The following is a 26680-nucleotide window of genomic DNA, read 5'->3' as shown; positions in this document are numbered from 1 at the left end:
TCACACCACAGGAACACACTGTCATCAAGAAAAACATACTGGACCAAGTTTTTACACACCACCATGCAAAGATTCCCTGTTTAATTGTTTTCCCCCAACACATGTGTGGAAACAAGCATTCCCACTCTGCATGGAGAACATAAAGGATTGGTGGTTGGCCAAGCGTGATGGTCTGTGAGTTGCCTCTAGAGTGATTTGAATTAGATAATATATCGGTACTTCCAAACAGTTACCATACATCCAGAATCGATGTACAAACCTTTGTCCACAGAGACAAAAAGTAAAAGAAGCATAGTGAAATGAATGCAGGAAAATAGAAGAGAGAACAAGCCATCTAGCACCAAAAAGGGAAATCCCTCTACATCTTCTTCATGCACCAGCTACAGGCATGAGTAGAAAGTGAAGCATTCTCATTTAAGCCAAACTACTCCAGAAGTTGACCATTCTCAAAAAAGGCACCAGCAGGACAGTAATAGCCTTCATGAGGATTTGAAACGCAGTTCAATAGCTTCTTTGTTGGGCTGAGGGGCAGGATGGGAGTGGTTACAGACTCCTACTTCAAACTATCCTGGGATGTGGTGGGGGAGAGTGGTCTGGAACTGGTGTGGTCTCTGTAGGCCATATTTCACTGAGCTGCCTTGGAGAAAAACTTAAAATCCAGGCATACCTGTTGTGCCCAATATAAACATGTGCAGCATATTTTGGTGGGTGTGCTGTAATTGAGCAATCAAAGATGTTTTTAGGTTCTTTGCATAGTAGAAACCACATGCTTTTTAGTCCAAGAACAGAACTTCCTTTGGTCCCATTTTTACATTTTCTATGATGACACCAGAATTTAACCTTTTTTTTTCTTTTAGTGGAGGACCATAGCCATTTATTAAAACTGGCTCTAATACTAATATTTGAAGATTAGGGACCAAGAAACCTTGGAGACAAATTGGAAAATTGTACAAATGGAATTTCAGCAACTCCCACAATCTAGTGTATAATACCACAGCCTTAGAGCAGTCAGAATTCACTGCTCTAAAGAGCCAGGGGTCCACTTAGTGGGATAGGAGCCCAAAACTAATTTAATGGAGTTTAGAGTCTGGCTTTGTTGTTTTTGTTTTTTTTTCTTTCAAATCTCCGTCTCCTCCCTCTTCACATTAACAGAAGTTATATGGACCTTGTGATGCTTTCTGCTATGTAAAATGTCTGGTATACCATCTTTGGCAGAGTCAAGGGGGTGGGAAAGGTTGCGTTTCTGAACGAAGGCGAATCACTGCACCCACAATGCTGCACATAGACTCACATAACTGCCGGACATCTACCATAGTCCTTTGAAACATGCCGAGACAGGGCGAAGCCCTCAGAGAGTCCAGGGCACCACCAGCCACTGCGTTGTGACACATGGTTTTTAAAGCATTATTTACACACAATAGGGAACACTTCAGTCAAGCTTTGAAGCTCAGTTAGGGTCTCTTGTGCAATAAGGAATTAGTGCCAACTGGTATGTGGAATTCATAGGGGTCGTCATTTCATCTGAACATTAGAATCCATCCCAGGGAGGGAAGGGGGCCTGCCTCCACCTTTTCTCCACACGCAGTTGATGGATGGGGAAAATGTACCTGTGAAATTCATCACAAAGCAGGTAGACATCTCACCTGGGGGCAAGTGGCCACTGAAAAGGATATACAGTTAAATCTTGACTAACTGGAATGCTTAGCAATGTCATTTTGGTGAATTATTGGACTTTCTTAATTAGCAGTGGGCCGTGGAGGTACATTTTATTTCAAGGGTGATGGTTGAATATCTGTTAGATTCTTGAGCTACTTTCCTGACTCAGAGTGTTAGGGCATTGAACATGATCAAGTCATTCCTTGGTTATGGTTTCTCTTGATGTGTCTGATGGCCTTTCCTCTGCAGCTCAGCTCTTACTGTTTGGTTCTATTGGATGTAGAAGTTATATAGAATGGAGACTGAGTGAAAGAATGCAAACTGCCTAGATTGACCTTAAAGAGAAACACTTTAATATCCTTGATGGGATTTGTTCTCTCCTTGTTCATTTGTCTCTTTTTGCTAAAAGTGGAAAGGAGCAAAAGTATAAATATACTCAAGGGTTCCAGTTAGCTAGATTCCAGTTAATCAGGCTTTACTGTAGATCATTCTTAAAAAAAAGAAAAGAAAAAGTTTAAATTTATTTGTAAATCGAGCCCCTCCCCCTCCTAAGCAGGAAGTGGGATATTTTAAATCAGCCTCAAAGTTTAAAGGATGTGAATGGTCATATAATCAGCTAGAAATGACATCTATTTCTATTCTAAAAGCTAGGATCAGGAGAGCTTTTAGGAAAAAGGCTTCTGTTCAAAGGGAAGTGGGAGGGGTGAGGGGGATCAGGTAACGGGTTTAATTTTCCAAATGCATGTTGGACAATCTGCTCATGCATTTTTTTTTCACTGCTAGTCAAAGGAGTCTACCTTCCAGAACCCTTATTTCAGGTTCCTTCTGTTGCAAACCTTTATAACCACATGTCACATTTCTGCTACATTCCAAAAAAGCATTGCAGAACCTTAACAGTTGAATGTTTTGTGATGTTGTGCATGCAAAATCTACACATTTCAACATTTCGGCCAGTGTACAGGGAGGTCTTCCAAGAGGAAGAATTGGAGAGGGAAGGGTCCAATTTGGCTAAGGCTTGAGCACTTCTTGTTGAATGACTCATTGCCTCTGCGTTGGGTGCAGCTGCGGCATCTATGGTCTAACCACTGACACGATTTGGCAACTGGTGGGCAGTTGAAAGGGTGAATCGCTGTCATACTCTCTAACTTATGAAATGCTTGTTTGGGCCAAATTAACTGTTATTTTTGCTTCTGAAAAATCAAACCTTGATACGTGTTTCTCATCTTCCCAACTTACCCACAGTCTTTTCTAAATCTGCAATTTTGGCTTTTGGGATTTAGAGAACATAAAATCCCTCTTTTATGGGATTTTATGTTCTCTAAAGCGCCTCTTTCTTGAGATTAGTCTCTGTCTCGAGGTACACTTTCTGGAAAATGTTGAAACGTTCATCAATAAAAGTTGCTGACAGTGAAGCTTTCACTGTAGTATGCCTGATTTTTAATGCATCAACAGTAACTCCCACTAATATTATCTATGCTATGAGATGAATGCATTGGAGACGGTATTGATCTGTTCTGCATGCCACATACTCATCCTGCCTTTGCACCCAGCAGGAATGAGCTTGTCAAGGCTTGGAGATGGGCCTTGGGAAACCAAAGCTTCAGGCAGGCAGGCAGCACCTACTTGTTACAGGGACACACACAAAGCCCGCAGAATTTTCCTAGATCCGTCAAATTCTTTTCTGCTTCTTTCATGTCCTTATTGATTTGGTCCATCCCTTCCTCAATGCGTTCCAGTTGTTCTGATTAAACACAAGTATTTTATCCCCACAGAATGAAGCAGATGAAAAAGGACAAAGAAAAAAAAGACAAAACTTCAGACATTCACTTTGACATTAAAAAAGAAAAAAAAAAAAAAAAGAAAGAAAGAAAACTGGACGCCACAGATTAGAGCTGGTACCCAGTACCTACTTGTTACAAGGACATATGAAAAGGCCACAGCATTTCCCTAAATCTTTTAAATTTTTCTCAGCCTCCTTCATGTCTTGGTTGATATGGTTCATGCCTTCTTCGACACGATCGAGTTGTTCTGGTTAGGACAAAGGGATGACAGTGTGGAATGAATTTTTTGGGGGTTTCCAACAGAACATGAGAAATGTCTATGTGAAACGGATTTTGAAAAAGAAGGAGAGCTATTACAATGCATTGTCTGAGAGGATGCATTGCTGGAGTCGGCTGTTGCTCCCCTATGCAGCCAGGGGTGGAAGGAAATGAACAAAAATGATGCTCAAATAGTTTATAGTGCAGACATGATGGGATGGGGTAGGTAGGCCTTTTAGATTCTGAGGGTCCAGGAAAACAGCACAGCATATTCACTTACTCAGACACCAGTGAAACCCAAGAGAAAGAAAACAGCATGTTAGTTTATGTTTTAGGCATTCATATGTAATGCTACTAGAGAAAGTGTCTGCTTCAACTTTAACATGTCTCAGTCTTTTGGTTTTTAAGCATCCTCAACCAGCTAAGGGTAGAAAATAATCCACCTTCTTCTTTGGGAAAAATAACAACTACAGTGATAACTAGCAATGGATACCATATATTTTTTCCCCCTAGCAGTGGCTGTCTAGTCCAAGGCAGGCCATGGACAGCTCTTGGTTTTGAATACTCAATTAACACAAGCTCTAAGAAAAGCAACATCAGCACAGCAATGTTATAGGTAGTGGAACATTTAAATTCCTTTTATCCTATGACTTCCTTGTAATGAAAGCTTTGGAAGGCATTTCACTTCTCTGCCCCTGATTTCCCATTCTCCACAATGGGAAATGCTAGACCCCAACCCCAGGCAGAGCATGGGGAAAATGAATGCCTGGGTCTCTGGAGGAAGGTGATGGATTGGAATGTAAAACAGTACCAAGTCATCACTGCCAGGAAAGCTGACCTTAGTGTACCTAAGACATAGATCAATACCCATAAAAATGAATAATACTTCTAGGTCTCGAGGGTAACATACACCAACTTGATTAATTTTTCAAAAGGTGTGTCATCAAATTGAGTAAACTATAAGTTCCATGAAGGGATTTTTAAAACAGCTTTTAAGACCATTAAGGCAGCAATGGGATGTCTTGGCTGTCTATTTACAAAACCTAATTACATTTCTATTCCTCCTTTCATCTATATTTTCATGCATGTATGCCTACGCCTCTGGGAAGGAAGGCATGATTAGAATAAAACTGGTAAATACATTTCCAGTCTAAGGGCATACATAATCACTTAAAAACAATTTCACATTAAATTGTCATTCCAGTAGAAATTGTCAATCCAGAAAACTAAGCTAGGTTCACTAGTGGCCCAAACTGGAGAGACTATCCGTTTGGAAAATAAGAGCCTATTATGTTCTCTTTTGTGGGGCTGAGGAATAGAATTCAGCTTATTAGGAATCTGCTATCTCTGCTCTGCTTTTCAAATGACAGGGGAAAACAAAATGTTTATCCAGCATAGCCTACCCAGAGGAAGTAAGGGTGTAGTGCTGGCAAACTTTTGCTGAATAAATATAGGTACAGTAATAGCTTAAGAAAAATCTCTAAAGGGGCTAAAAAACAAATGGATGACAATTCTTTACAATCCAGAGAATTCTGTACTTTTCTGAAGACTTCATTCCAGTTTCCTTTAAGGAATGCAATAAATTAGTCTGTAGATCAAATTAGCTATCAAATGAGGGGATTGGTTGGGGGGAAAGGAGCCCAACATCCTCAAAACAAGGACTATGTTAAGTACAGACAGAATAGGGACGCCAAATTCCAATCGAGGAATTGCTAATGGCTTCCTGGAGAGCTGGGTTGAGATGAGATTGAAGCATCTGGGTTCAGAGGGAAAACTTGCTGGACTCAACTAATGACAGTTGACATATGCACAGGTTATGTCATGGGGACACACATTCAGGTGTTTGCCTTTCCTAAGGAATTTCTCTTGAGTTAATATTTTCAGCTAAGATAACTTTCTGACATTTCAGGATCCCCACCCACTGTGTCTCCAGGGATTAGAAAATAACATAAATAAAAGTGAACTGGCCCACAAGTGTTGAACTTCTGAACCAGAGAATTCAAATTAAAAGATAAAAACAAACAGGCAGGTCCAAATCCCTATTTCTGAGAGCAGGGTTCAGCCATGGTTTGCCAGTTTGTTCAGCAAAGATCATAGCAAAGAGGAATTCTGGAGTTCTTTCAGAAAAGTTGATTCAGAAAACTATTTTATTGCTTCAATATTGGTTGAATGTTTCATTATACACAATTATAAGTCAAATCCTTAATTAAAAAAATATTGTGGGACTTCCCTGGGGGTCCAGTGGTTAAGACCACACCGATTCCACTGCAGGGGAAACGGGTTCGATCCCTGGTCAGGGAACTAAGATCCAGCATGCCACATGGCATGGCCATAAATAAAAAAATTAAAAAAAATTTAAAATAAATAAAAATATTAAAAAAGAAATTAAAAAATATTGTGGAACCATTTTGTAACAGATATTCTGACAATAATATTAATTTTTTCGTTTTTTTTTTGGTTCCCTCTTTGAATGGCACATAGCAGGTGCTCACATAATGTCAATTTTAAGAGTGTTACTGGGTTACGTTTGTGGATATGTTTGGTGTATTGGGACTTCACAGCACTTAAATGATTTCTGTGAAGATTTTTCTCAGGAAATTCTTGAAAGCAATCAATATCCTCATTCCATTCTGGCGTAGACAGCAGCATCTCAGAGGTTGATGCAATGCAGTGTCTAGGGTTGACTGCTCCTTACCTCCCTATACTTACTTTCTGGCTGTTTCCTATTTACTCTTGGAGACTGGGAGGGGAATAAGATTTTGGATTGGGGAGGTATTCCAGTACATCACACTATATGTTGGGGCAAGAGATTGTTCTTTCTTTTGCTATGATATTTGGATGACTGGTTATTTGTAATGGATCCACCAATGTCAGGATGCTCAGGGATCTAAGTTTAGACATCTTTTCTACTAATATTACGTAAGTAAAGCAGCATGGGGCCATTAGAATCCTCAATCTAGTAAAAAAAGAAACTGTAGAAGAATAGCAAGAGGTCAATACTATTGATTGACCCAATGTGCAAGCCTTCATGAGTGTAACCAATTACAAGATGCTGCCTACATGATTTTCACTTTCCTTAGAATTGATGAACATATGGAAATTTATTTAAATAAATTTAAATAGCCACATTACTAGAGGCTACCATATTGGGCAATGCAGCTTTAGTCATTCATAAGAGATATTGGTGGGTGGACTTTAGCAAGAGGGATGTTTTCACAAATGTTACCCTGTAGTGCCATGAACCCTTTAAGAAAGTTGTCAGGCTCTGTGGATGAGGGTTTACTTTGCCTTTACTCTGCCAGGCAGTGGTCAAAGATTTCACTGTTTAGTTTGTAGCCGTTCCCATGGGATTGTCCCAAGAGCAGCATTTTCAGCATTGAAACAAACATATAACCCAGCAAAGACCAACAAGGGAACAAGAGATATGGAAGTGAAAGGTTAAATCATCCCACATTAGGGCTAGGGGTTTTTCATGGGGATTTCTCTTGGAGACAAGAAAAGTCCAAGGACGCAGGACAGACATTTCAGGGCCATCTGTCATGCTCAGTGCTCCTTGGTGTCTCCTGACACCTGGGTGTAAAACAAGAATCCCATAAGGAATTTCCTAGCACGACCATTTAGCAGGACAACCTGGATTGGCTCTTTAGGCGGATGGCTGTTTCTTGAGACTTCTGTGCAGTTGCAGTCAACACTTTTGGTGTTCAGGCAAAGACAAAATTACTAGAGCATAACTGGAGAGAAATTTTATAGCAGTTACTGATCTAAACAACTAAACACAGCATATGCAGTGTCAAAATGCATTTACAATGGCAGTAAAGATAGTTGTTGACTCATCAGTCATTTCAAAAGTTCTAATCCCTTCTTACAGTATAAATGGAACATGTAGCATTTAAGACCAGGCAGAAGCTACCCACTTTTGAGGGTTTACAGTTGCATGTTTCTCATCAGTATCAATTATTCACCACGCATCTGGTAAAACCCAGGTTATCCTAGGAAATATGTTCAACCGAGAAGTTAGCATTTACTGCTGTGTGGTCACAATTGAAATGTCTTAGCTGAGAACATTAACTACCTTGTGGGGGAAATCTGTAATTTTACTTCGTTTCTCAGAGAATAATGTAAAGATGTTCCTGGGAATCATTTGTGTTTAAGAATAATATATTTTTGTATTTTTTTGGAGATTTTGGCAAATTTTGCCTGTAGATTTTCTTCATCAAAGTACAATGAAATTTGAAACTCAATATCTTATTCACTTTCTTTTTGACTTCAGATTTGTATATATTATTTTTCATGTCAATGCTTTATAATTAGGGGAGAAAATGGTATTATCCTGAACCTTTCTCAAACTTTTTCTCCCATTGCAATGTTCCTTTTCTACTCCCTTCACATGCAAATTATTAACTAAAAGAGTTAATAAGATAGAACTCCTTATTACCTGAGTTTATATGTATCAATTTAGCTCTGGAAATGAGGTACCACTCTTCTGTATGGGCACCTGCTGCCTAATTAAACAATTTTTTTAAAAAAGCAATGATTTGCTGTGTCCTGAGTTTCAAAGTCTGGGTCATTGTTATACACATCAAGCCAGCAAGTCTTATGATTTACAGCAAATTCATCTGGAGAGTTCTGAAGACTGCCACAGCTATTGTAATTCCTTCAAAATACAACTCCACTATGCTCCATTATTTTTGTATTAATTTTGACAATTTATATTTTAAAAATGGGGGGAGAAGTGTTGGGATTGATGTTCAATTGTTTTTTTAAAAAAATTTTCTTCTGATTTAAAAAAAATTAGTCAGTGTATATTTATTGGAAAAGTTCAATACTAATAAATAATATAGAAACAAAGTCTTTATATAGCAGCCATGAGGGTGTACCCCTCAGATCTCCCTTCAAGAGGGACCCTGTAGTTAGCTGACACCTCCAGCTGTTGCACCTATAGGATCCACTACATTTACATGGAAGCCATGCCCTCCCTGGGATGCTTCTAGCCAACAGCTGAGCACAATTTACTAGAGCGGAGGCATCCCTGCGCATCCCAGGGCTGCTCCATTGGGTTGTCTTTGCTCCTGGGCTGCCTATCAGTCTGGCTGAGACTTTCTCAGAGCAGCACTACAGTATGAGACTCTTCCTACCCAATCCTCCTTCTGCCCCCCTCTCCTCTCACAAGTGTCAAGCCTGCATCACAGTCCAAAGACTCTCCCTGCCTACTCCTGCTTCCTCTCCCCTTCACCCATCACAGACATTTCCTTAAGAAATCTCACACACTTCTAATTGATTCTTAGCAGTTGCTTCCCAGAGGACCCCAAATAATATACCTTCCTTCAGTCTCTCCCTGCCCCTGCTGTAACTCCTCAGAAGTCAGTAAAAATTGATCTCATATATTGTAAAGGTTGCAGAACATTTTATGCAGAATTTCTTTCCTGGCCATATCATAATTGATTTGATCAGTCTCCCCACTGACAGACATTTAGTTTCCAGTTTTACACCATTACAGGTAAGGCATGTATATTTTTATTCATGGAGTTGTCAATGAATATCTGCAGCATTTAATTGTATGAGTGGAATATCTTGCTCAAAGATGGGTGCACATCAAAATTTGGAGATATTATCAAATTACTCTTAAACTTTGTACCGATCAACAGTGCCCATCTGTAGATTGAGGGTTTCTGTTTTCCCAACATATTCACAGCATTGATTATTATCAATTAAAAAAAGTTGTGCCAATCTGCTAAAGAGTGGCATCTCATTACTGTTGTTGGGTGAAGCATGGTTTCATTTGTCTACTTGTAAACTGATGATTTACATATTACATCCATTTTTTCTTGTATGTTGTTGTCCTTTTCTTTGATAAAATGCAAGGTCTCTCTATTTTAGGGAAATGCCTTATGTCTGTTATCTGTAAGGCAGTTTCCCACCCCGTCCCCCCCTCCCCAGTTTGAGGTTTATTCTTGGAGTTTGTTTATGGTGTTCCATGTTGTAAAAAATTTTATATTTTTATCTTTGACAAAAAATTTCTCGTGATTGCTAAGAGTTTTCTAATGTCTTCATAAGATATACATAAAGAGAAAAAAATTCTGCTAAATCTGATTATTATGATAAGAATTCAGAATGGAATCAGGTAACTAACTTGTGGCTAGAATTAAATAAAGCATCACTGTATGACAGTATGTATAACTCAAAGAAAAAAAATTTGGTATTGCCCTTCTAGGTTCCACTGTAGACTAAGTATGCTATACTAAAATGTTGGTACTCTGATGTTCACTGCTTCTAGTATTTCTGTAATAATTAAAAGAAAAAGTTCAAATATTTTAAGTGGTTCAGTTTTCCATTTTTACAATGATTTCCCTCAGCTTATGTCCTGTTAAAAACAGCTTCCAGTTATTCAAGGAATTCCCATAATGACTTGGAAATCAATATTGCCAGATGCTGAATAAGGATGGTCAAAAGAAATGGACAATATGGTATACTATTCTCTCATTCTATTTAGGAATTATCACATCATATTTATGGGAAAGATTGGGGATGAGGAGGAGAATTCTCAAACTCTCCAAAATCCTATCATTAAAAATTCAAGCAAATGACTTCTGCCTTCAAAATTCTATTACCCCAACACATATAACAGGGAGCGTAGTACCATTTACTCAACCATGAAGATCTCAACATTTCCATACATTTACCAATCTTTTCAACAGAAAAAGGAGAAAAAAAGCAAGATAAAAACTGTAGAACTCTTACACATATATATGTGCATAACACACGTCAATGACCACCTGTAGATGCACAAAGCATTTTTTAATGGACTTTATTCAGATGAGGAATTGTTCTTACTGAAGAAATCTGAACTTACCTCCTTGTTCATCCAACATAACCAAAGTCCTGATACCAGCATCTTTACTCTACATTCCAATAATGGTAGCAAAGTGGAAAAAGAGTTAGAGAGAGAAAAGAGAGAAAGAGAAATCAGTAAGGGGACAATTAGCCCTAGAAATGGAAAATGAAGAAGGACCAAAGGAAAAAGAGGGAGGAAATATGGTGAAGAGTATTAGGGGCTGGGGAGGAACTCAGAGAGGTGGGTCACCTGTGGACTTGCTTCATCAGTGATTCTCAGATAGAAGAGGGGGATGTAGCTCAGTCTCCATGGGGTGGGGCTCGGGATGGGGCTTGGCATGGACTTGAAATACACATACTTAATATTATAGTGAGATTTTATATTTGGAAAATAAAAATGCCTATAGTTTTTGTAACACCAACCACAGAAAGCAAATCTTTCAAAATCTTCGAGACTAAATCTTCTCTGGCACGATATATCAGAAAGTTTCCATAGGTGAATTGGGGAGGGGTGTTCCACTGAAAAGATGTGTAAGAATCTTGGGGGTGGTGGTGAGATTTTTAGGCTTTATCAAAAAAGATGACAGCTTCACAAAGGTTGAGAAACATAGCTCAAAAGGAAATTCAATCTTCCATTTCTTTCTCTATGGAGAGAAGTTCTGCAAGATTTAGAAAAGGGAATGACAGATGAGAAATAAGGGTTTTTTCTAATGAAATCTGAAATTCTGCACATTAATATGGTGTGAGAAAATAATTCATCCACAAGTTTTACTGCAGTTTTTTTGTTCACCCCTTATGACCTAAATAAACCAAACAGCCCTGAACTAATTGGTGGAGGGGAGTGGGAGTTGGTGGGTGGGAAAAAAGGAGCAGAGATATTTGCATTGCTCATAATCATCATTTCCTGGAATTCTAACTAGTTAAGTAAAGACCTTCCATTTTATAGGGTGATTATTAATAGGTATTAAATGGCAGTGCTTAGAGTTTGGATTAATTGTTTTTTCAAGAAAAGCTCATGGTGGTACCTAGAATAAATTCTAAAATACGTCTCTCATGGCCCCATTTATTTTCGACTGACTTACATTAACCTAAGAGAGAGATGTTAGTGGAGGTCAACAAAAGTGTTTTGTTTTGTTTTTTTAACAGTATTTCAACAATTTAATTCCAATAGTGCTTTTAAAAAATAAAATAAAACACTGAAAATTATTTCTGTGAGCTTTTATAAACTCACCATTTCAGAGAACGTGTGCAGTTAACTCACCCAGACAGAAAAGCCTATTTTGCTTTTTAAAAAAAAATTGAATGAAAGATTCTGTAAGTTCTATAGTGCTTTATAATTTTCAAAACTTTCACCTACATGATTTCATGTAATCACATAAGAACCCCTTTTTTACCCCTACACCTCTATGGCCCCTTCCCCCTTCCCTCTCCCCACTGGTAACAACTAGTTTGTTCTCTATATCTGTAAGTCTGCTTCTTTTCTGTTTTAGTCACTAGTTTGTTGTGTTTTTTAGATTCCACAGATAAGTGATACCATACAGTATTTGTCTTTCTCTGTCTGACTTATTTCATTTGATATAATACCCTCCAAGTCCATCCATGTTGCTGCAAATGGTGAAATTTCATTCTTTTTTATGGGTTGAATAGTATTCCATTGTATATATATACCACAGCTTCTTTATCTATTCATCTGTTGATGGACACTTAGGTCATTTCCATACCTTGGCAATTGTAAATAATGCTGCTATGAACACTGGGGTGCATGTACCTTTTCAAATTAGTGGTTGAACACATTTTGATAAGTTTTAGTTGCAAAGTCAGGATGTAGTTTGGAGAGTGATGGCTCAGGATGACTTCAGGAGTCATTGACAGCACAGATTCTAGAGCTAGACTCTGCCTTGGAATCTTGGTGATTTTCTTTCCTGGCTGCAGGACCTCGGGCAAATGTCTTAATTGCTCTGTGCCTCAGTTCTCTCATTTGTAATACAGCGATCATAATAGTTCAGACCTCATTGAGTTCTTATGCGAATTCAATGAATTAATAGGCGGCACATGTTAGAACGGTGCCTGGCCTATAGTTAGCCTTACACCAGGGTTAATAAAACAAATACCTTCACAAAATGTATCTATAGCAGGATATCTGGGCAAACTAAAATATCATCATTACAGACTACCACCAGAAGTTTCTAGACCATTGCTCAAACTTTAATGTGCATATGAATCCCCTGCATAGAAAACATCTTGTTAAAATATAGATCCTGATTCAGTAGGACTGGGGTAGAGCCTGAGGTTTTTCATTTTGAACAAGATCATCGATGCTGGCTGGTGCAGGGTCATACACTGAGCAGCAAGATTCTAGACCCCAGAAGACATTTCAAAATCTTGTTCTTCGATGTGTTATAAATGGACATTTGTCTACACTAGCCTGTATTTTAACAATTTCTGTGCCCCTTTTCTGCAAATTTTAGCCATTGTTTATGAGAGGAAATTGTAAAAAGCAGATGGCTCATTCAGGCATATGGGTGTGACAATGCAAGTTCCAGTGAGGACGGAATCATCTCAGAGAGCACCTTCTTCTCTAAGGACCCAACTCAAGGCCATGCATGAGATCTCTGTTCCATTCTATTTGGGATGGAGTGTGGGAAACAGGTGAGTGACTTCAGTTTAGTCAGTTCAGCTCTCCTCTGTTGACCCTTTCTGCTCTACCTATTTATTTAATATAATAAATAAAATAAAGTATAATTTCCTCTGCAAGTATAATTTCCTCTTTGTTCAATTTGGCGCTAAATGTTTCAGTGCTGGAATGATTCACAGAACCACCAAGAGTTTGCCCCAATTTGGGAGAACAGAAGCAGTGAGCACAGGTCAGAGAGTCAGGAATGCTGGATTATGTTCTTAGCTCAGCCAGCTAACAGTCTTGAGATTGGGGAAGAGTCACTTGACCTTTCAGGATGCTTTCTCATATTTAAGATAAGGATAGAAATGCTAAATAAGATTGGGTAGTTGCTAGGTTGGTTCATTCACTCACTTGTTCATTAGTTCATTCATTCATTCATTCATTCATTCACTAAATGGTTATTGAGCTTCCACTCTGCCCCAGGCACTAAGGTAAGGGCCAGACAAATGCCTGGCTTCTAAACTGTGCTTCACAGAATGATAAACAGTTTGGTCAAGTGAACAGAGCTGGCATCTGGGAGTCAGTAATTCTGAATTCTAGACTTATCTTTACAGTTCTATTTCTCTAGAGTCACCTGTTCTGTGTCTCAGCTTTCCCAGCTGTCAGATGGGGACAGAAACAGCTCCCTCACTTCCCAAGATTTATAAAGACAAAGTAAGCTACAGAACCTAAAAGCTTCTACAGGTTCAACTCCACTGGAGGCTGTGATTCAAAAACTGAGATAAAGGATTTCATTTGTGTGGAATCTGTCAGTTTAGGATGAGCTGCTATGTTTGTTTTCTTAGATCGTTTTGCTTTTTGTGGAATTCTCAAAAAATTTTTTAAATATTGTGGGAGTTGCTGGCAGAAGGAAATGCTGTAAGAATTCACACTCTGGAATCAGGTAGATCTGAGTTTGAATTTCATCTCTGTCTTTTGTGGCTGTGTGTCTCAAGCAAGTTCCTTAACCACTGTGACTTCAATTTCCTCCTTGGTAAAATGGAGAGCAAAGCAGTAGAAAAAGTGACTGCAGAGATTAAATTAGATAATACACTCTAAGCACAGTCGCTGGCATATAGTAGGTTCTCAATAAATAGTAGAACTTATATTTGGCTCCACTTTTTGTTGACAACTTTTATCAAAACAACTGGGTGGTCCTTTGGAGGAACTAGGAGGGCAAGAGAGAAGGACAGGGATGGGACGATATCTTGGGGGGAGGCAGAATATTACTTTCTCTGATTCCTCAATGAGTATTATGTTTTAATAGCTAGGAGGGAGAGGAGGTGGTTCTATTTTCGTCTTAGCTCAATTCCTGGTTCCTGTTCAAGATCCCTGGGAAACTTGTCAACTGTGAACAGGGGGAGCTGGAGACATCAGTGATTTTTAAAAAAATATTTATTTATTTACTTATTTTGCTGCACTGGGTCTTAGTTGCGGTGCGTGGGATCTGCGTTGCAGCATGCGGGCTTGGGCTCTTTATTGTGGCACATGGGCTTCTCTCTAGTTGCAGCACTCAGGCTCTCTAGTTGTGGTGTGTGGGCTCCAGAGCGCATAGGCACTGTAGCTGCAGCACGTGGGCTTAGTTGCCCCACGGCATGAGGCATCTAAGTTCCCCAACCAGCGATCGAACCCGCGTCCCCTGCATTGGAAGGCAGATTCTTAACCACTGGACCACCAGGGAAGTCCCTGATTTCTTTTTCATTTCTTTCTTTTTACTTTTTATTTCTCTATTCTTATTTTTTTTCTTGCTGATGATCTAAGACCATGTTTATAGAACATTTTAAAGTCTTTTGTCATCCTGAAATGCTTTTCCCAAAGTCCAATACACCTGAGCTAAAACTAGGCCAGTCCAGACAGTCTCTTAACCGTGAGAGTTCCAAAAGACCCCTACAACTGTCTACCTGAAAACAGCTGCTCAGCCTGAATTTTCCACCTTTAGTAGAAAGTCTGGCATAACAAAGACATAGCTTTAGAATACCTATTTTCTTCTTGTGGCCAACGTGTTTCAAAAGATAAGTTGGAATGAAAAGAAAAGATGCTGAAACACCCATAAATGTTGGGGAGCCCTCAGTAACCACCATTGCACAAAAGCTCTTTGTGGGGCTTTTGGATCAGCCTGCCCTAGGGCAGCGTGGCTTTTTCTGGCTTTGTTCCATAGCCCAAGGCATTAACGTGTAGACCTCATTTCCTGCAGTTAGTATTAGCAGAGTTAAATTTTTTGTCTGGAATCAAATAGTATTCATGACTCTCCTTCTAGAATTCATTGTCCCCTCCTCTGTGCTCCTGAGGCAGGTGTGGCCTTGAATTTGGAGAGCTATTTTCATATCTGTTTTTCTACATGATATCAATTTTGATCTTCCACCTCCAGCGTCAGGCATTCCATAAATATTTGCTGAAATGCATCCATCAAAAGAGCCAGTTCCGGGCTTCCCTGGTGGCGCAGTGGTTGAGAATCTGCCTGCCGATGCAGGGGACACGGGTTCGAGCCCTGGTCTGGGAAGATCCCACGTGCCGCGGAGCAACTAGGTCCGTGAGCCACAATCACTGAGCTTGAGCGTCTAGAGCCTGTGCTCCGCAACAAGAGAGGCCGCGATAATGAGAGGCCCGCGCACCCGCGCACCGCGGTGAAGAGTGGCCCCCACTTGCCGCAACTAGAGAAAGCCCTCGCACAGAAACAAAGACCCAACACAGCCATAAATAAATAAATATTTAAAAAAAAAAAAAAAAAGCCAGTTCCCAGCCCCAGGCTGGGAACCAAGTTCTCTGTGATTTCTAATCTTTTTACGTGTGTATGGTAGTCAGCTTTTCTGAACTTTCTCTACTGATCTCTGTGTAACTTTACATTGTCCTTGATACACCGATGATGGCTTCTATTAAAAACCAAGCTTCCATGCCTTCCACTCTGTTACACCGTAAAGTCCATGAGGGATGGCACAAAGTCCTATATTCCACTGAAAGTGGGATTGTTTACCTCAGGGAAACTTCACAAGTTGAGTAACCTTTCCTGTCTTTGAGACTGAATTTCAATAAGCATTTAGCTCAAGTCAAATTATATGGCACTGATGACTTTGGGATCATGGGCAAGATCCTGGTATTTCAATGCTCAGATTTTCCAAATGATTTCTGCCCTTGATGAATATTTAATGCTGATTCTCTTTAAAGAGAATTTCTTTCTTTATTGAAAAGCAGAATATCATCTGACTGGACAATGTCCTAGACATAAGGGATGTTTGACCATCAATATAAGATAACCCAGGAGGATGTAAGAGCAATCAATCTAGTCTAATAATGCCTTGCTCATAATTTCCTAAGGATGGAAAGTCTAATAGCCTCCTCTCATTTATTAGAGGCAGGAGACAGCATCTATCTGTTTCACCCCCGTTCTAAGATGCAACTTCATGCTTGATCGAGAAACACTTTAGGAAAACCAAAAATGTAATATTTGAGAATCCTACTTCAATTAATAGAGCTTTTGAGATTTTTTTTCCCAGAATAAATTAGAGCAGACACTCCTTTTCCAAGACTGGACAACACTGCCTGCAAGTTAAGAAGACACAGAAAAAGAAGTCTCTGAGGCCCAAAGACTCTGATGGGGGAGGGGCTAGTTGGGAAAAGTGTGTTGGATGCATTCCTCCACCACTTTCCGTGTTCTAGGCAGTTTCAACATTGCACAGGTGGGCAAACTGGTGATAGATGTTGTAGTTTAGACATTCCCTTCACATGTGTGCACACACAAATGAAAATGAAATATGAGCTTGGAGGCCATGGTTGAAGGTCATAAACACGCATCAAGATAATGATGTCAGCTGACTTCTGGGCTCCCTTCCTTCCTGTCACGGTGAGAGCTCATGTGTGGGTGTTACTCAGATTTGTTCCTTTTACTTGTTCTCATGACAAGATGAGGGGCAACATGTGGATTCTGAAAGCCTCACCGACACTATTAGATTTAGAATATCTGCCTCCTTTTTGGTCCTCAAGTACTTCCGCGTGAGTGGTGTTCCCAGGACAGCGCAAAGAAAACATTTCTCTTCATTAAGAGAGTGAAGGTTGCTTTCCTGTGCTGCCGAGGGCCCCTTGCTGGCCCACCTCCTGTGGGGGCTAATTTGTGCTACGCTGCAGGCTCAAACTGTCATTTTTCATGATAATAGATCTCCTTCAGTGGACCTCCTACCCTTCCCAGGGGTCCTCTGAGCTCTTGGTTGCCACCTTCTCCTCCCCCTCCTGTGGCAATTCACATTTAGCTGTATTCCATTCTTAGCTGAGAAGCTGAAGCTGCAGAAGTAAGGGAAAATGTTGGCTTCCATAGTGTGAGAGGCGGCTGCCCTTCCTTTTAGCCTTATAAAATTGACCCTTTTCAAAAAAAAAAAAGAAAATTGACCCTTTTCTCCTTTCATGTCATTGCAAAAGCAATTTACAGTAGCATGAGGCAAGTAGGCTCATTTGATCATTCTGCTAGAAAACCCCCAAGATCTCTAAAGATGATAACCACACATGAATTTATACATTGATAAGCATTTTCAAAGCATAGATAAAACAGCATCTCACTGAATAAAAACGATTAGACTTGTTTTATTCAGTTAAGATAAATATAGCTCATCCCATTCTTTTTCCACTTCATCTCTCCCAACGGACAAGTTCAATTAATCCATTTATTCTTCCTGGTTGACTGCCGCTCTCCCAAATTGGAATAAATGAGGTTTATTGCAAATGCCCTTTTGATTCCATTATTGCTGTCTGCCCTATTTCACCCATTTAAAAATAGTCACGGATTCATTAACCATGCCTTGCAAATGGATGTTAAATCCAGAGTCAGGAATATAAAAGAGCTTCTATATTTACATGACTAGACTTGATGTTTCCCTTTATTAAAGGATTTTCCTATTATTTCATGAATTTTAGTGCCTGACTATAAATGTAACAATTTCTGAAAATTATGCCTCTATGGGTACATATTTTTTAAAGTGATATGTGGCTAAATTTAAAACAGAAGGCCAAGATTAGATGTAATTTAGAGGCATCAAAATCAGTACAAATGAGGATTTTATGTAGATAATTCTTTCGTATATTAAAAAATCACTCTGATTTGTTTTTGTGATTTCTTGGGAGCATTTATTTACTTGGAAATACCACCCTCCTCTGCTTCCCAGACTAGGAAGATAGGCTGGGCTGGAGGGAGAGTGAATACTTTGATGGCTACCTGGCAACTTAAATATAGCATTTCTCTCATTATGTGGCTTTCTGGTAGCTACATTCACACTGGAATCAATGGGATGGTGGTCTAGGGAAAGGCAAAGGGTCTAGGCAAAGAATATGTCAGCCAAAGGGATTAGTTCATCTTAAAATATAGTCACTGCTTACCTCTTCAACCAGTTGTAGCATACGACGGGTGCTTTCCAGTGACTAAGATAAAAAACATAAATATTATGAGTGCAGGATCCAGAGTTCTTGGAATATCAGAAAAACTTTCTTCACTTGGGAAACATAAAGGGTTGTTATCACATGTTCTCTGAAGTTTGTAACTGAACCACAATTTCAATCTCTTTCCTATCAGGCTTTCTACATAATAAGATTCCCTAAAGCAATTCCATTAAAGCTGATTGTCATAAAATCAAAACCAGACGAAGTTGATCTTGATATCAAAGACAAAGTAAGCTCGAAAAGGTAATTTTGCATGTGCAGGAGGCATGAAAAATTATCTCGAATACTCAGAGGACTAATTTGGCCTCCCTGGACCAGGAATATTGAATTTTAAAGGCAAATATCATTTGTCATGAATTGAGATGAATCTAACATCGATTTTCTTATAAAGCTCCTAGAAACACAACTGGAAGTTCTTATCAGTACAAATTAAGTTGTTGCCCTAGGGTGGAAAAAAAATCAAGCGTGTTTGAAACAACTAGTCTATAGGAGACAGCTATAATAATTATCTTCATCCTTAGATAAGAAAAACTGAATTCAGCGCTGGCCCCTTGGCCACAGTGTGGTCACTTTTTTCTAAGTTCCTTTTAAATTACTAGAATCCAGCAACCAGTGTAATTTCTCAAAAGCTGTGCTTTTCAACGGCAAACTTATTTTGGACAAGAGTTTGCAGGAACATGAAGCATGTTCACTTTCCTGGAAGCACCGTCAGCAGGCTGCTTTTTGAAATAGAATGGCTGTAAGCAGAGGTATGCTGGTAAATGTTAACAATGGGCTCTACAGAAAAAAAATGCGTGTGTGTGTCTGTGTGTGTGTATTATTTTAATGATATAAAGGATGACTACCATAAAATTTACAAATAATAATAAAATACGCAACACTTTATTGCAAATTCTGTATAGCCAATTGATTTTCACAGAAAGCTTTTGTTGATTTTTGCTGAACTCTCGTGTCCACAGCTAAGCACGCATAAAACAAGTGCAGCTCTGGCATGAACGCTGGTTGATATTTTCATTTACGTGAATGAATAAAAGGCAAGTGAAAGAATGAAGACATGTTTTGGAACTTTATTCATTTGTCAATGATGCAAGTGGCTTCTCTGCTGAAGAGAATCATAGTTTTCAAATACTGGAAGATTTTCTCAATTCTTTTTTGTGTTGCTTATAGTGTAATGGCTGTGGATGTTCATACTTTTAAGTTTAATCTGCATTATTAACATTTTTCCACTTTCTTAAGTCTAGAGGATCAACAGAACAGTAGGTCAAGCCCTGATTTGTAGTGTTTGCAAATTCCGTGGTGTAAATATTTTTTCCCTCTCTGATTTCTAACTACACTATGGTGTCACTGAAGGTGAACTTGTGAAGGTTCACGGTAACACGCCACTAGACGGTATGGTCACACTACAGATACAACACATGCCAAGAACTTTGAAAGTATAGATAGTAGTAAAATCATTAGGACGTGATGAGATCTGAGTATTTATTACCTTTGATTTTAATATAATCTATTTAATTGTCAGTTTATAGAATTCAATTTTAATACCACCTTGCAATGTTCTGGACAATGTAACAACCAGCTCTCAGGATTGAGCCAACTCTGGCACAACACTAGCTGTAAGACACCCGAAGACAGTGCTTTTCTTAGAGAATCTTGACTTCTCTAGATTTCTAGAAGTTGGAAGTTTGGGCTCAGCCACTGATCTGCATGCAAGTTTTATAACCAACCCATTCCTGTGTGCAGAGCCCTTAGATATATAGGAAATCAAAGTCATACTCCTCCTGTTTTTTTTTTTCTGAGACATGAGAAGAAGCCCTTTTCCCACCTCAACCTGAATAAGACAAACTACCCAGCTCTGCATCTTTTGCTCCCTTCCCAGGTCTCCATCCCTCACCTCATCAGCCAGCTGGTCAGCCCTTCGCTGCATCTCCTCCAGCTCATTGCGCATGTCCGCGTCTTCAGCCATGGTAGGGGTGGGGGTTGGCGGGGTGCCTGGGCTGGGGCGTCAGTGATGGGTTTGGCCACGGAACCTGGAAAGAAGCAGATTTGAACATGTGAGAGCTTACATGTGTACAGGCAGGTGTGCTCAGCTAGGGGAAGGTCTCAATGGTCCCTACTCTGTCTCCGTGACTCATCTTCTGAGCTGGAAGCCATACCCAGACAGGAGTCCGCAGAACTATGCTTTTTCTCCAAAAGTCACCATGAATGCTTATCTGCCTACTTTACAATGGAGATGGATACCTGTCTGCCTATGAAATATTTTTTAAGACACACACCACTCAAGTTTGAAATGTCAGTAGGGAAGGATGTGGTTCCGGGTTAGAATACCTTTAACCTCCCACTTATTTATTTCTATTTTATTTTTTAACAGCTTTATTGAGGTATAATTGGCATACAATAAATCCCATATCTTTGAAGTATACAATGAGAAGTTTTGACAGATGCATCCTCCCAGGAAACCATGACCACAATTAAGAAAATAAACATATCCATCACCCCCAGAACTTTCCTCATGCCTTTTATAATCCTACCCACCCACGCATCCCATCTCACTGTAGCCCCGTGCCAAGACAACTGCTTATCTGTTTTCTGTCACTATAAATTAGTTTGCATTTCCTAGAATTTTATATAAATGGAAAGATACAGTATGGATTATTTTTTTCTGGCTTCTTTCACTTAGCATAATCATTTTGAGATTCATTCACGTTGTAGCATGTACTAATAGTGCATTCCTTCTTGCTGTTGAGTAGTATTCCATTGTATTTAGGGGCACGTAGAAGCAAAAGACAGAAAATCTTTTGTCTCTTTCAGTTGTTATCAGAGGTTGCCAAGAGGGCTTATGTGGGTGTGCATAGGAATTTTTCCAAAGAAGGATGGGCCCTTGGTCCTGAAATGTGACCTGTGCATTTTTCTGGCTGCTCTCTTGAAATCCCGTTTGGTGCAAATTACAGATAACCAGACTAGGCTCCCTCCAGAGCCAATCAGCCCCTTTCTTTCCCTACCCACCTCCTCCATTCTGGCCACCAGAATATGTACTCATGATATGATGTAGAGTTTTAAAAGCTTTGCGTTTTACTTAAACACAAGTCTCCATTTTAGAAATAGGGATCTAGGAAACAGAATTTGGAAGGAATTTATACCAACTCATTCCTAAACCTTGAGATGAGCAGAAACAAAATTCCTATATTCCTTTGAGTGACTAGGATCTGCCCTCCAGGATAAAACGGTGGACCAGAAATGCTGAGTAGATTGTGGGTCGTAGCTTTGATATCAGAAAGACCTAGTTGGACTGCTGGTTCTGGCACTCAGTTGCTGGGTGACTCTGGACAAGTTTATCACTGTCTCTGAGCCCCAGCTTTCTCAACAGCGTAAATAATACCAGACTCATTGGCTTGTTGAGGGGGATATATTATAGAAAGTTCTGATCAACCTTGTTTGTAAGGATGTGGGAGCTTAATATTCAGAAAGCTTGCTCATTCAGGATAAGCCTGTACCCTTTGCTAAGAGTGAAACAAATCCAGCGTTTGTTAATTAGCATTCATTGACTGATGGCTGGGCAAGAGGCATGTTGCTGCAGTGCTGATCACCCATGGAAGCCTGAAAACAGGGAAACCAGCCGAGTGCCTGAATCTCCAGTCTCCAAGCAGCACCTCTCAAAGGATTTCCAGGCGGAGACAAACAAGAGCGCCTTCTCACCCTGTTCTCCATCTTTGTATTTTGCTGCTGGGTTCCTTGGCAGAACTTCTTCCTTCAGTCTAAGCCAGCAAGTGACCTTTCCTTTTAATAGGCCAGTTTGTTAGAAGATAGAGGTCTTTGTGCTTTCAGACCTGTAGTGCTGTTGCTATTTCCCACTTCTCTACGTCTGTTTGCTGATGGATGTGCCCTCTCTCTCTCTCAATTACACACACACACACACACACACACACACACACACACACACACAGGTCTCATGTGTTTCCTTGGCAATCTCCTCTCAAAGTTGCTATTCTCATCACTTGAAGAACAGCTGTAGGGCCCCCTATGTTCAAGCTGATGTTCACCTATAAGGAACTGGTTGATGGGCAGTTGGTGCAGTGACAGTGAAGTCATGCGGTAGACGCCTTGTTTTCATCACTTTCACGGTTCCCCCGGGGAGCTCCCACCCCTTGTCCTGCTCTAAAGGGTAGGGGTATGTCTGTGATTGGAAGGGCGGAGCGAGGAATCTGACAAACCTCAAATGCACGGCATTTCAAAGCCGAAAAAGTAATGTCCACTCTCCTAAGAAGAATGGGGGGAGCAAAGGCATGGAATGCACCTTGAAATCTTCTGTTGGGATGTTTATTGCTGGTGTTAGATAAACTGCCCCTACAAACTCCAAACCCATGCATATTAGAATTCTAAGAGACAGCACTTGAAGAAGCATACTGATGGTGATTAGCAGTAATTTCAGTAGCTGAAAGTGAAATGGCATTTATTATCTAGGTGACATGCAACACTTCACTTACATTAGCACATAACCTCCATCCTGTGTGTTGCCTGAGCTGGTAGTGTGGCCCCAGCCAGCAAAGCCTGATTGTTAAGTGAGGAAATTAGAAGCAGAACCACTCAAATCTATTCCCTGGGGCTCTGATGTAAGACTCTCCCAGTCCATTAAGGGCCCAACAGTATCTATTAATTAGCTCAAATCACCAGTGTTTAGCAAAGGATCTGGCCCCTAGTAGGTGTTCAATTCATGTGAATTGACTTGTTGAATGAATGAATGGACTGTTCTGACAGCCCTAGGTAACATCCGATGTTTCCAAGACAGTAATTTTCCAGGTGTGGTCCATGGCAGTGCTTCTAAAACCTCAGTGGCTTCAGAATCACCAGAAACCTTGTTGAAACAAATTGCTAGGTCTCACTCTCAGAGATTCTGAGTCAGTTGGTCTGAGATGGGGTCCCAGATTCTGCGTTTCTAACAAGCCCCAAGGCGATGCTGATGTTGTTGGTCCACAGACTGTAATTTGAGTAGCGCTATCTATAGAACGCTCCCCTGGAATGTTAATAAGTGTCACCAGGTGAGGTGGGGCAAGGTCCTGCAGTTATTAGGTTGGGGAAAACAGTGGGCTCAACAAGGGCTGCAGGGAGTTATGGCCAAATCCAGATCACTGCCTGTTTTTGTACTGGCTGTAAGCAAAGATGGCTTTTACATGTGAAGATGGTGAAAAAGACTCAAAGAAGAAAAATATTTTGTACATGTGAAAAGTGCATAAAATTCAAGTGTCAGGGTCCATAAGTAAAGCTTTATTGAAGCACTCCCACACGCATTCACTTCCCTCTTATCCGTGGTCCTTTCAGGTCACAATGGCAGAGCTGAGCGGGTGCTCTTTGAGGGCCACGTGGCCCTCAAAGCTGAAAATATTTACCCTCTGGTCCTGAACAGTTGCTGATCCCTGGGCTACATAAAGTTAAACAGAAATTCTTAAAGCATTTCCTGTCCACAGGGCACCGTATATTTGCTATAGACAGATACAGGGTGCCGTGTGTTTTTCTCTCTGTAGTTGTTTGTAGAATTCCCTTTGCCTGGAGTTTCCTGTGATGGGGTTTGTGTTTCCTGGACCATATTTTAAAACAAGAAATGATGCACGGAGTACAATATAAAAGTGAATTTGCCTTTGATGGACAGAGATTTAGGACTACAAGTCAGATTTAATCCATGTGATTAATCTGGGATGACTGTACAGCCCTCATAAAGATGCCTAATTTTCATGACCAGCTGACCAAGGTTCCTAGACTCAGCGTCAGTACCGGGCCATCTGCATCAGAGACAGAGACGTCTGAAGATCTGTCGCTGTCAAGGTATGCGGTACAAAGTGGGTTGTCTGCAGTTATCCCTTGATGGCAGGTGTAATTTGTAAAGCTCTCATTCTCATTCTGTATCCAAGTCTATTTGAGACCTATATTGGACACACAGCGGACGGGCTCCAGAGAAAAAACCCTTTCTCCCACATCAAGGGGCTTACTTATTTACATGAATTAGCCTAAGACTGCTTTCTCGATGTAGAGTCTGAACTCAGATATGGGGTTAGGACTCAGGAAGAGCAGGTGAGTGTGCATATTTAGGTGTGTGCCTTTGATATACGAGGTTGACAGAGACATGGATGGCTATTATGCTGGGAACATCGGCTGTTAGTCCAAGTGCCATAGGGCAGGAATGTCATGGAAAAAGTGTAAGCAGAGTACGCCCTGAACTAACATCTATTTCTCTCCCTGTTTCACACTTTAATTAAAAGAACAAACCTATATACATCAATACCCATCGGCTGAATTATCATAGAAAGCTGAAACCTACATCTTCGTGTCTCCCCACACCGCTAACCATTTGAACAAGGCTTCTGTAGGACAGAACCCTCTCTTCCTGTAGACCCTGCCTGCTTTCTGGTGGAGATATGCTTTCAAATTCAACAGAAGTTTATTGAAGACTCACTATGTTCAAAAAGCCCAAAGAAGAACACAGGGACTTTATAAACCAAGTCTGACAACTCTCCTTAATTATTAATAAAATCACACTAACACTTAATGAGGGCTACTCTTCCTAGGGTGCTGTTTTCACATAATAACTAATGTAAACCTTAAATGACACGTGGTATGCATCCTGTTAGTATCCCTACTTTGTAGATCAGGAAACAGGCTTAGAGGCAACTCTCTACTGACACACAGATAAATTTCAGAACATGAGTTTGGGTCATTTTCAAAAACATATTTTCAAAGCATATTTATTCTCAAAGCAAGTTGTGTGGATATTTTGTCTTTTAATTAAAAACTGGAAGTGATTTTATTTTTAGTTTCATTTATATACCGGAAAATAATGTAGTGGTCTGACAGGTACATCTCTTTTTTAACTGATGTATAGTTGATTTACAAGGTTTCAAGTGTATAGCAAAGTGATTCAGAACATATATACACATATATTCTTTTTCAGATTCTTTTCCATTATAGGTTATTACAAGATATTGAATATAGTTCCCTGTGCTATACAGTGGGTCCTTGTTGTTTATCTACTTTATATATAGTAGTGTGTATCTGTTAATCACAAATTCCTAATTTATCCCTCACCCCCCTTCCACCTTTGGTAACCATTAATTTGTTTTCTATGTCTGTGAATCTATTTCTGTTTTGTAAATAAGTTCATTTGTATCATTTTTTTAAGATCCCACATATAAGTGATATCATAGGATATTTGTCTTTCTCTGCCTGACATTTCACTTAGTATAATAATCTCTAGGTCCATTCATGTTGCTGCAAATGGCATTATTTCATTCTTTTTTATGGCTGAGTAATATTCCACTGTGTGTGTGTGTGTGTGTGTGTGTGTGTGTGTGTGTGTGTGTGTGTATACACACCACATCTTTATCCATTCATCTGATGATGGACATTTAGGCTGCTTTCATGTCTTGGCTATTATAAATATTGCTGCTATGAATGTTGGGGTGCAGGTATCTTTCTGAATTAGAGTTTCTGTCTTTTCTGGATATATGCCCAGGAGTGGGATTGCTGGATCATATAGTAACTCTGTTTTTATTTTTTAAGGAACCTGACAAGTACATCTCAAGTATATTCCAACTTTTGATATTATTTATCATCCCTACTTATGTTGTTAATTTCCAATTCTTTTTTCCCTTGCATTTATTCTTACTTTATTTCTCTTTTCTTCCTCAGATGTGTTATCATATTGTTCTTTTTCTATCTTCTTGAATTGACAAAAGATTCATTTTACATTTTTTCTTATTTTTGGTACAGTATACTACTTGCTGCTATAAATTGTCCTCTGTGTGTTACTGTGGCCCTATCCTACATGTTTAGGCATATAGAATGGTCTTTGGCATTTATTTCTAAGTAGTTTTAGATTTCAGTTTTAATTTCTTCTATAACTCAGGAGTTACTTGAAAATATGGTTTTAAAATTTAAATAAGAAGGGTTTTTTTTTGGTAATTTCTAATTTTATTTTCATTATGGTCAGTGAAGGGGACCCACATGATTTTTGCTTTTTGAAATCTGGTGAGATTTCCTTTGCACCCTAACGTATGACCAATTTCTGAGAATGTTTAATTTGTGTTTGAAAAGA

At 39.6% G+C, this 26680-nt stretch overlaps 1 protein-coding gene across 2 annotated transcripts in view; it reads right to left on the bottom strand.

Annotated features, from left to right (window-relative positions):
- SNAP25 (synaptosome associated protein 25) overlaps window positions 1-26680 on the bottom strand; it is an 83204-nt gene that overhangs the window by 9889 nt on the left and 46635 nt on the right. The window contains exons 2-5 of one of the 2 annotated variants that reach the window (XM_036826159.1): window positions 20492-20627; window positions 18541-18582; window positions 10546-10594; window positions 3280-3397 (exon numbers count right to left, since the gene is read on the bottom strand). In XM_036826159.1, coding sequence (XP_036682054.1) covers window positions 3280-3397; window positions 10546-10594; window positions 18541-18582; window positions 20492-20563 — 281 coding nt within the window. In that variant the 5' untranslated portion in view covers window positions 20564-20627. Of the gene's footprint in view, window positions 1-3279; window positions 3398-3566; window positions 3685-10545; window positions 10595-18540; window positions 18583-20491; window positions 20628-26680 lie in introns of both variants that reach the window. The other variant, XM_036826160.1, reaches the window with a different exon arrangement.

Source organism: Balaenoptera musculus, chromosome 15 (genome assembly GCF_009873245.2).
Source record: "Balaenoptera musculus isolate JJ_BM4_2016_0621 chromosome 15, mBalMus1.pri.v3, whole genome shotgun sequence".
In the NCBI taxonomy this organism is placed as follows: domain Eukaryota; kingdom Metazoa; phylum Chordata; class Mammalia; order Artiodactyla; family Balaenopteridae; genus Balaenoptera; species Balaenoptera musculus.
The sequence above is the reverse complement of the archived record's forward strand: the minus strand, read 5'-3'. Positions and strand labels throughout refer to the sequence as shown.